This window comes from Schistocerca serialis, chromosome 2, assembly GCF_023864345.2.
Source record: "Schistocerca serialis cubense isolate TAMUIC-IGC-003099 chromosome 2, iqSchSeri2.2, whole genome shotgun sequence".
Taxonomy (NCBI): domain Eukaryota; kingdom Metazoa; phylum Arthropoda; class Insecta; order Orthoptera; family Acrididae; genus Schistocerca; species Schistocerca serialis.
In genome coordinates, this window is record NC_064639.1 from 494682639 (window position 1) to 494694662 (window position 12024).

General features: G+C 37.6%; 1 protein-coding gene across 2 annotated transcripts in view; it reads left to right on the forward strand.

Annotated features, from left to right (window-relative positions):
* The window catches only part of LOC126457429 (male-specific lethal 3 homolog), a 149215-nt gene that overhangs the window by 50473 nt on the left and 86718 nt on the right, over window positions 1–12024 (forward strand). For both annotated transcript variants that reach the window (XM_050093699.1, XM_050093700.1), the window contains exon 3: window positions 8795–8904. In XM_050093699.1, coding sequence (XP_049949656.1) covers window positions 8795–8904 — 110 coding nt within the window. The remainder of the gene's footprint in view (window positions 1–8794; window positions 8905–12024) is intronic.

Genomic DNA, 12024 nt, shown 5'->3' on the forward strand with positions numbered 1-12024 from the left:
AATTCAAATAGGGTTAATGTAGGAGTAGATCTAATAATGAGCAAGAACAGAGGAATGTGGTTAAGCTACTATGAGCAGCATAGAGAATGCATATAGACACAGCCAACATCACCACAGTACTAAAAGTTCATACTTAAGCTCACTCTGCAGATGATAGGGATTGAAAGAATATGTGACGATATGAAAGAAACTATTCACACACTTCAGGGAGACAAAAATTTCATTGATGGGTGGTAGGAAGAGAAGGAAAATAAACGGGGGGGGGGGGGGGGGGGGGGGAGACGAAGCTGCCTGATAGAATTTTAGACGTAGCATTATTTAATCACCACTAACACTTGGTTTAAGAATGATGAAAGAAGGTTGTGTATATGGAAGAGACCTGGAGACATCAGTAGGTTTCACATTTATTATTATGTGATGTTTCAGAACTAGAGTGATAGTTAGGGGCAGGTGTGGACTCAAGAATTCACAAAAAAGATAGGAAATAAAGGAGTCAGTTTTATTATAGAGTTTCGAAGGGAGACTCAGAAAATGATTGACTGAAACGGGGGGAAAGGAACAAAGTAGATGAAGAACGGGTAGCTTTGTGATAAGAAATAGTTGAGGCAGCAGAGGATCAAATAGGTGAAAGGGCTAGTAGAAAGACTACTGAATTTAATGTATGTAAAGAAAGGACAAAATATAAAAATGAATCATGTGAAAAGGAATACTAATGTCTAAAAAATGAGATGGACAGGAAGTGCAAAATGGCTAAGGGTGGATGGTTAGAGGACAGATGTAAAGATTTAGAAACATATTTCACTAGAGGAAAGAGAGATTGTGTGTAGGAAAATTAAAGAGGCAATTACAGAAAAGAGAGGCAAGTGTACGAATATAAAGAACTCAGTTGGAAAACCGATACTAGGCAAAGAAGGGGAACATGAAAGATGGAAGGAATATATTGAGGATCTATGAAAGTGGAAAGAACTGAAGGCAATATTATAGAAAGGGAAGAGGAAGTAGATGAAGATGAGATGTCAGATACGACCCTACTAGAATAATTTGAGAGAGCCCTGAAAGACCTAAGCCGAAACAAGGCCCCTGGAGTAGATGCTATTCCATCAGAACAGTTGATAGCTTTGGGAGACCCAGACATGACAAAACTTAAAACTGGTGCGCAAGATACCTCGAACAGGGGAAATACCCTCAGACTTCAAGAAAAATGTACTATCAAACGGGGTGATTTCGGACAGTATGGCTTAGTTGCTCTTTCCCACTGCATAGAAACAAAGTTACTTATTTTAACATCCATGCACCAGTTATTTCAAGTGCAAGATTGCATTTATCACTTTCCACAACTTTTATTTTGCATCGATTGTTTCCCTAGGTGAATAATTGACGAACACTCTGTGTTAAAAATCCATGCATTGTCATAAAGTGGAACTTTCTATTGTTGGGCCAAGTGGGAAGTTATTGTAACCGTAATTGTCGACATGCTCAGTAGCTAACAGCATTGAGACAATTTCTGTACAAGTTTGTCAAGTTTCTCGTGCAAGATTATAAAATAACGACGGTTTTTGTAAAACTGTGTACTGTGTGGGGTGATTTCGGACAATGCCAAGAACATATAAGAGCAGGAGAGGTGCTACGGTACGGTGTAATTATGACCCGGAACTTTTAGATAAAGCTGTTAATGATATTCAGAGTGGTAAATTATCGTACACAAAAGCGTGCGAGTTGTATGATATACCTAAATCAACCCTACAAAATAAAGTGCAGGAAGCACATCCGAAAAAAATAGGACGACAGCCAGTGCTACATGAAGAAGAAGAAGAAGAAGAAGAAGAAGAAACGTTGAAGCAAGGTTTCTTGAGGGCTGCACACTGGGGATTTCCCTTCGCTAAATTGGATATTAGATATTTAGTTAAAGACTACCTTGATAAACCTGGCCGAAAAGAGAAGAAATTTTGTAATAATTTGCCAGGAGAAGAATGGGTGCATTTATCCCTCAAATGACAGTCAGAAGATCTTTTCGTTCGCTTATGCGAAAATATTAAGCGAGCTCGTTGCAGAAGTGAACAAAGAGACTGTTAAGATGTTTTTCTTCAATATCGAGGCAAAGCTGGAAAATCTCCCACCTATCAACATATCGACTATGTGAAACCAACATGTCCGATGATCCAGGCAAGCAGCAAATAATTACGAAACGATGGAGTAAGCAAGCTGAAAATTTGATGGACTCCTCAAAATCTAGTGTCTCAATAATGATGACAGCTAGTGCTGATGGTAAACTGCTTCCTCCGTACGTCCTTTACAAATCAGAGCATTTGTGGGACACGTCGCAAGGTGGTGTACCACAAGGAACCCATTTCAATAGGAACAAAAGTGGGTGGTTTGACCTGCCAGTATTTGAAGACTGGTTCTTTACAGTCGCTTTGCTCTATTTGAAGAGGCAAAACGGGCCAACAGTCATGATTGGAGACAACTTATCCAGTCACGTGTCTTTACGTGTTATTGAAGAGTGTGAGCAGAACAATATTTCATTCATTCTTCTGCCCCCCCCCCCCCCCCCCCCCCAATAGCACGCACCTCCTCCAACCACTCGATGTAAGCTGCTTCAGGTCAATGAAAGCAGCGTGGCGAGCTGTATTAACTGACTGGAAGAAACACACTTGTTGGACCATTTCCAAGGATGCCTTCCCCTCTCTTCTGAAGCAGACACTAAGATTTCATCAAACTCCAAGGAAAACATAAATGGTGGATTTCGCGCCATGGGCCTAATCCCTTTTGATCCAGATCATGTCTTCCGAAAATTGCCTGATAAGGAGAGGCAGCAAAGCAACACAGACGCATGGTCTTCCACTTTTGAAGAAATGCTCAAAGAAATTTGTTGTCCTCCAAATAAGCTTGGCAGCTCCCGCCGCCGCTGCAAACTAGATATTCAACCTGGAAATTCAATGACTGGCCGAGATTCTCAAGGAAATGAAAACAGTGCTGAAACAAATGACAGTGCGTGTAGCAGTAGTGAAAGTGAAAACGACACATCATCCAATGAAGTTTTACTGCTGAAAGACGAGGCTTTTCTTGTTGCAGAGTACAAATAAACGTGGAAACAAGGAGCAAACAAGGCAGTATGTTGGAGTGGCCACAGATGTTGGTGCTACAGAAGTAAATGTGAAATTCTTGCGCCCATACAAGAACAGTAAAAACATATATGTGTTTCCTAATGTCCCCGATAAAGACTCAATACAAAAATTGCAGATTTCGAGAATACTTCCCACACCAGTTGAGAAGAAAGGAGTGTTCATTTGTCAAGATGATGTGCTTTAGACTCGAAGGCAATCGTTTATTTAAAGAGTTTGCAACTTAATTTAGAATGATGAGTGAGAAAAATTATTTTGACCTTTTTGTTAATTACTTTGTTTCTGTCTGTTTGCAATATTTCATTTGAGAACTGTAAAAAATTTATTTAAATTCTTGCAAAATAAAAACTAATCTGTAATATATAAAATTCATTATATCATTCAATATCACTTATTCGTAACAAAGGGCTGCGTTAAAATGTGTGCCCGCATCTCGTGGTCGTGCGGTAGCGTTCTCGCTTCCCACGCCCGGGTTCCCGGGTTCGATTCCCGGCGGGGTCAGGGATTTTCTCTGCCTCGTGATGGCTGGGTGTTGTGTGCTGTCCTTAGGTTAGTTAGGTTTAAGTAGTTCTAAGTTCTAGGGGACTTATGACCACAGCAGTTGAGTCCCATAGTACTCAGAGCCATTAAAATGTGTAAAATGTCACCAAAATCAAATAAAAAGCATGTCAAATTTTAAAAAAAGGCAGTAACGGTATAAATTCACCCTCTATACACTGTAACTTCGGACAGAGATTTAGAAAACACGTGTCCAAAATCACCCCAATCCATGGGGTGACTTCGGACACTTAATTTAACTGCCTCGGATAAATATGCCTACACATACATTTTCTGGTTCTGGGGTATTTTATTCGTTACACATATACCCTACCACTTCCATAACAATCAATTTAATCTAACATTATATAAGAAAGTTGCAATCAAAATAACAACAAACTGTCCGAAATCAGCCCGTTTGACGGTAATAATACATACTCCAAAGAAAGTAGATGCTCACAGGTGTTAGTATCACCAAACTGTCTGTTTAATAAGGTGTGGTTGTAGAATATTGACACAGAAGACTTGAAAAACTGGTAGAAACAAACCTCAGGTAATATCAGTTTGGGAGAAAAGTTGGAACATGCAAAGCAATACTGACCCTACAACTGAAATTTAAAAAAATGGTTACAGAATGGCAAGCTTAGTTTGATATATTTTGTAAACTTGTGGCAGTGTTAACTGAAATACACTCATTGCAATTCTGAAGGCAACAGAGATAAAATATAGGGGGGGACAGAAGTTTAATGCAACTTCTACAGGAACCAGATGGCAGTTTTAAGATTCTAAGGGCATGAAATGGAAGCAGTGGTTGAGAATGGAGTGAGACAGGGTTGCTAACCTATTCTCAGTGTTACTTGATCTGTACATAGAGCAAGGAGAAAAGGAAACACACACAAAGTTGGCGAAGGAATTAAAGTTCTGGGAGCAGAAATAAAAACATTGGTTTTGCTAATGCCATCATAATTCTGTTGGACATCAAAGGTCTTGGTAGAACAGTTGAATAGAATGGACAGTACTTACGGGATGTTATAAGATGAAAATCAGCAATAGCAAAACAAGGGTAATGGAAAATAGGTGACTGAAATAAGACAATAATGGGGCAATTAGATTGGGAATCTACACACTAAAAATATAAAAGTAGTTGTATGTTTGTCCTGTCAGTTGTCATTGAAAAACTTGACTTGGACAAAAGTATGTACATTATTAACATGGTTGTGTGATATCATGGAAAACATCTTGTTGTGTTGGGGGATTTGAGAATGGGTTCTGATACCCAAAACCATTCATCAATTAAATAAAAGGAATAATTATGCAACTTCAGCTGTTTTCTGCGTCAAACTGGTTAACAGAAGTTGCTGTCATTCCATTAACCCCTCATGGGGGAAATTCATAAATCTAAGTGTTAGGAGGTCTTTTCTAAAGTTATTTGCCTGGAGTATGGCCTTGTACAGAACTGAAATGGGGATAAGCAGTTGAGACAAGAAGAGAATTGGGAGATTTTGAAATGAGCTACAGAAGAATGCTGAAGATTAGCTAGATAGATCATGTAGCTAATGAGGAGATACTGAAGAGAATTGGTAAGATAAGAAACTTGTGGCATAACTTAAATAATAGAAGGGATTGATTGATAGTACATATTCTGAGACCTCAAGGGAGCACCAGTTTAATATTGGAGGGGGTTAAAATTCCAAGAGGAGACAAAGAGATGAATGCAGTAAGCAGATTCAGAAGGATGTAAGTTGCAGTAGTTATTTGGAGGTGGAGAGAATACTGGCCCAAGTTGCTGGAGTTAGCAGCCATGTGTGCATGAGAAGTGCTTGCTTGTGTAGATGAATAGTGTGTGTGTGTGTGTGTGTGTGTGTGTGTGTGTGTGTGTGTGTGTGTGTGTGTGTGTGTTTTCTGACAAAGGCTGAGGCTGAAAGCTTATGTGTAAGCGTCTTTTAATAGTGCCTGTCTGCAACTCGGTATGTTATCTTAATGGTAAGTAACAATTTATCTTCTCCTAGATTGTTTTATTCCTACCTGGAGTTTCCAGTGATGATAACTTTATGTAGGATTATTGACATGTAATCATTAAAACAGCTGCCACCTTGAGCAGTTCTCCACCTTCAGAGGACTACGACTTGGTGGATGAATACCAAGCTACTTCACTACAGTCTGAAACCACCATAAGATACCATCTGTGATGGGAGAATTTGGTCTTTGAAAGTTAGGAGTTAAAGTACAGAAACATCACACACTGTATTTTCTGTATTTTTCACGGGGCTATTGAACTGCTACTTGCATGTCATAAAGTTGAAGTTGGATGCAAACTGTTTTGAGGTCAAAATTTTGCGACATGCTACTGCTTTGTGATGATTCAAGTAAGACAGTGTTGCAGTTACCTTAATTGCTAGTAATGATAAATATGTAGTCTATCAGAATTTTCAGTTTATTGGACAGCAGTTTATACACTTCAGATTTTCTTACAGTGTATTCCAAATGGAAAATCATCACTTGCCTTATCTAAGTGTCCAAACTAGTTGATGCTGATATTGGGAGCCACCAAGTTCTTGTGTCTTTCTGCATTTGTTGTTGTTGTTGTTGTTGTGGTCTTCAGTCCTGAGACTGGTTTGATGCAGCTCTCCATGCTACTCTATCCTGTGCAAGCTTTTTCATCTCCCAGTACCTACTGCAACCTACATCCTTCTGAATCTGCTTAGTGTATTCATCTCTTGGTCTCCCTCTACGATTTTTACCCTCCACGCTGCCCTCCAATACTAAATTGGTGATCCCTTAATGCCTCAGAACATGTCCTACCAACCGATCCCTTCTTCTGGTCAAGTTGTGCCACAAACTTCTCTTCTCCCCAATCCTATTCAATACTTCCTCATTAGTTATGTGATCTACCCATCTAATCTTCAGCATTCTCCTGTAGCACCACAGTTCGAAAGCTTCTATTCTCTTCTTGTCCAAACTATTTATCGTCCATGTTTCACTTCCTATATGGCTACACTCCATACGAATACTTTCAGAAATAACTTCCTGACACTTAAATCAATACTGGATGTTAACAAATTTCTCTTCTTCAGAAACGCTTTCCTTGCCATTGCCAACCTACATTTTATATCCTCTCTACTTCGACCATCATCAGTTATTTTGCTCCCCAAATAGCAGAACTCCTTTACTACTTTAAGTGCCTCATTTCCTAATCTAATTCCCTCAGCATCACCCGACTTAATTAGACTACATTCCATTATCCTTGTTTTGCTTTTGTTGATGTTCATCTTATATCCTCCTTTCAAGACATTGTCCATTCCATTCAACTGCTCTTCCAAGTCCTTTGCTGTCTCTGACAGAATTACAATGTCATCGGCGAACCTCAAAGTTTTCATTTCTTCTCCATGAATTTTAATACCTACTCCGAATTTTTTCTGCATATGTAGCTGCCAAAATGAACAGCTATGAATAAAATTTGTTGGACTTTCGATGAACTGTTGTTTTTCATGAATCTGTTAATGCACGCACTTCATTTATAACACACCACCATAGTAAAGCACTTTATACTTATCAAAGTGACGAGCAGCTGTTGGCATTGGGTGTCAGGAGTGCCTGCGGTAATATAATAGAATGGGTGTCCCTGACAGCTGTGGAGAATGAGGTATTCAGAGCAGGCCAGCCAGCCAAGACTTATATTATGAAAATATTTTTAAAAGAAACTTTTATTTCTTTGACAAAAACTGAAGTGAACTGTTATTCAATTAGACATATACTTAAAACAGGCAACTGACATGCATTATGATAACAATGGGTAATAAGTGAACTCATTGGATTTGTTTGTTTAATACTGCATGATATTTCACTCTTCAGTGCTTGTTGAAATGCACTGTTAAACCACACCCATCAACAGAGCCTTTCAACAAACTCACTAGCTGCTTGCATATTATACTGTTTTAACCAGTGTTAAGGCATTTCTTATCTCTGTTCAGGTTGTGAGTTAGTTCCTGCAGTAATCGCCTTATCCACATTTGTAATGTTAGGAATTAAATGATTCCAAGTTTCTGGAGATAACTTCTTTATATTGAATTTCCAGAAGATATAACTCTTCAAATCACATTCACTATTAAAGTGGACAGTACTTCTCAGAAGAGTAGGGTACATGCTGTTATGTAACTGAACTCAGTACATCATGCATCATGGAAGGAAGCTGAGATTTTTGCTCAGTCCTTTATTTCCCCGCCCCCAGTGTAATATACATTGTATGAGAGATGCTTACTTCATAAACCAATTTCAGCTAAGAATTACAATAACAAAATTCCAGTTTCGTGAAAAATTTCTTTTCAGCATCCCATTAACGAAGTTTAGAGTTGATGCTAATCAGTACTGCACTTTCGATAGGAGTTATTAGAGCTCAGCTGCAGTGAGGTTGAGAATGTGAGAATGTGCACAGGTGATGATTTGTCCAGTTAAAATACTTCACAAATTTCCTTTAAACAAGCTGGATGCATCGTGGCTCATCATGAGTCTCCACGTATATGTTCGTAGGTAGACAGTTGCGGTAACTACCAAGGCCGTATCATAATAAACCAGATAAAATTACTGAAGAAAACATTGTTTCCTCTGAGCCATCCTTACTTTTACTTGTGTACTGCAATCTGATGGTGAAGTAATAAGCCTGTCTACATCAACAGTTCGAATTACAGTAAGATTTCATGTGGATTAGAGTTTAATATATTTTCCTGTTTTAGTGTTCAAGTTATAAACAGAGTTTTTTTTAGACTGCAATTTGTCTATTTTACCTTGGGATGCATTCCAGCCCCAGCCATTGACAGATAAAAACAAATTAGAGCAAAGGTGGTATGTACTACATAAATCATTGCACTGTACACTAGTGATAAGTATGAGGATGTGGCACTGTAGTACAGACTATGATATGATATGATACATTGTATCCATGCCTCAGTGTGTCTGTTGAACAAATAAGCCTTGCTACAGTCATCATCATATAACAGTGTCACTGCAATTAGAAAAAATCGAAACCAGATACTTGAAAGTTACCTGTGTGATTGTACCCTCTTTTAATGTTTTGATTTGGAGCTGGGTGCTGATACTCAATTTTTTTATATTTCGTTGTTGTCTTTTTCTCTAATTAGGGCTGGAATTCATCATGGGATCGATATGTGAGTGAAGATTATGTTCTAAAGCATACAGATGAAAACTGGCGACTGCAGAGAAAACTTGCAGAGAAAGCACATTTACGACCGTAAGGAATTCTGGTTTTCTTTGTTACTGATTTTTAATTTTTGAATTCTAATATTTTTTTACTTTGTTGTTTCAGTAACATACTGAAATTTGATTGTATCTGGGTATGTGCTTCTAAAAGTAGAGGAATGTATTAATGAGTGTATTAATGCTTTTGCTTATCAGCATTGGATATTAATTGTTATATTGAATCTCATCACATTGAATTTTTTTTAGTTCTTCATATCGTCGCATAAGAAACAACACTGCCTATGTTACATTTTTTGTGAAACTGAGTTATTACTACCATCACAATTTCCGTGCTGTTTGTCAATCATTGGTGAAGTACTTCATGTCAGAGCCAGCAGATGGTGAATGTAGGACCATTTCAAAAACACCGTCTAAGTTTGATAATATGAAACACCAACATAGAGTTGATAGCACACGGTGTACTGCTATGTCTCCCTCAATTTATTTCAGAATTTTATGCATTTTGTGTGTGAAGTGTACTGTACTTACCTACAATTTTTATAAGTTCTGTATATTTCAAGCTTAATCGCATTAAGTGCAAACTGAACGAGAAATCGTCCTTTGTTCAACACATGTACTTAAGCAATGTTGTTGCTAGCTCTTAAATTGTTTTGTGCGGATTTTGATGGAGTTCTACATGTTGATGTTTAAGTAAGTATTCAGCATATTTTTTTTTTTAATTTGTACACTGATATTAATAGAAACAATATTCCGACTATGGTCCTCTTACCTCTGGTTTTTCATAATTCACAATAATTGTATTTACTGTATGTAAATGTTGTGATATTATTATTATTCAGTTTGTATTAATTTTGAACAGGTTAGTGGCGGGAGTTCTTGCTAATTTTAATGGAAAGCTTACTATGGTTATTGGTGGGACTTGTTGGTAATTTTAGTAAATGGCTTACTATGGTTGTAAGTGCTACATTCTGGTAGTCTGTTTTGTTAGTTCCATGCATTTCAGATAAGTGACAATGAAAGTGATGATGATGGCTTGTTTACAGTGGAAGAAATCATAAGTAGATTGCAGACCATCTCTTATCAGCAAAGCAGTAGTCAGACAGAAAAACCATCATGCATAGGTAGAATAAGTGAACAGTTCACCTGTTCTATTGTCAACAAATAATCAATGTTATATAGCCTAGATATCATTCCCGTTTTGGCTCAGTAATAAAAGTTGTGGTAGGTCTATATAAAAGCAAATGGTAGTGCACATAATGTGAAATATAATTTTACTATTTCCTTATTCAGACACTTGAATTATTTCCAAAGGTCATAATTATGTGCACCTACACCTTTATTAATCTATGCTAGTCATAATATTATTATTCTTCTGTGCAGGTTCAGTTTCACCCTCAAATGAAAATACAGACCTGAACAATTTGGACAATTCTCTGATGAATATAACTGAAATGGGCATTTGGGGGGGGGGGGGGGGGGGGGATATTTCTCCAGGTAAAATTAGACATTCTCATATTAGTGAAGAATATTTTCATTGTATTTTAGAATTAGTAAAAAATTTCATAATTTTTTCAGGTAATTCATTCTTCATTAACCCAAGCAATACGGAAATGGATATCAAAGATAATGCACCACTTGTGCTCCAGGAAACCAAACATTGCTCTGTGCAAGGAACAAATGGTATTCAGAAAGAGGACTCTTTAAATCACTTACAAGACATTCAGCCAGGTGCTAAGAGGGAGGCAGTAATCATTAAATGTCTGTTATATCAAAGAAAGTCAAATATCAAAATCCAAGAGCTATGATGAACACAGTCCTGATTCAAATTCAAATTCTGACTACAATCCTTCAGAAGAACTGTTAGATAAGTTGCACATACAGGATAAAGATTTTGTTAAAATGATACACCATAAATGGAAACAATGAAAATCAAGGTCGCTAACACATGAAAGAAGTTAATGAAAGCACCATGAAAGTAGAAAGAAACAAGTTGATGTTGATTTCCTTAAGGACATTTTCGACAAACTTGGACAACTTCCCTCGCACTACTTTAGGGCTTAATTAGCATGTTGTACTTTGAGTGTACATTCTATTCTTTGACTAAACTCTTTGAATGTTATGAAGAAGACTGCCAAAAGGAAGAGAAGCTATTAACCAGGCAAACAGATTTGGTATTCAATGAAAAGAAGTTGGCAATATTTCAGCCACTAAAAGATCAGTATGGCATTGTCACTGCTGTGAAGTATGTAGTGGAAAAGTGTCTGAAGATGTATACAAGGAACATACAGAAAATAAGGAATAAGGACAGAGCTAGGAAACAGAAAAATATGGAGCAAGCAAAATGTAATGAAGTCCCCCCCCCCCCCCCCCCTCCCCCACCTCCGCCACAACACATACAAGCAATGAAGCTTGATCCTTGTGTGAATGCCGAGGCAATGTACTACAAGACTAAGTAGTCAAGACGCTATTAACTATTGATGGGATGAAACACAGTGTGACCTATGTTCTTCATCTCTTGCATTATTGACAATGAAACACACTCTTGGATGAATTAAAGCCAGTTGTTCTATGGTAAGAATGTCATGTCTACCAGAATAGAAACCCTGCATTCTCTACTGTTCTTAGACACTTGTCAATGGAAAAAGGTGTAACAATAGAACTTAAGTTTCTAGTCAAGAGACTCACAAACGTGGAGAGCTATAATGTACGTTCCAAAATTGACACAGTTCTGAACCTGAAAAGAATAAAATACAAGAAGACATTCAGAGAAATTTTCTTGCCAAGTCAGTATGCTGAGTGGACAAAAAAAGCCAGAAAAGTCCCATTCCCCTACAGTGCAGTTTTTAAACTATACCTTTTTCAGAAATCATTCTCTGGGGAAAAGAAATGACAGCATACGATTCTACTAGACCAGAAAGAAACTCCAATGACAGTGTGGTTCATGATCTCAGAGCTCTGAAACACAATGCTAACAGAATTAGACAAATTTCAGCAATGAGTATTTCACATTGCCAAGATGATCAAAAACTATCCAAATGATGACAGAATTCCCACCTCTCCATACAGTAAGATTGAAAATAAAACAATGTAAGTGGAAGCATTTGCAAGAGGTCAGAGAACACATTCCAGTTGATTGTCATCCATTTTAAAC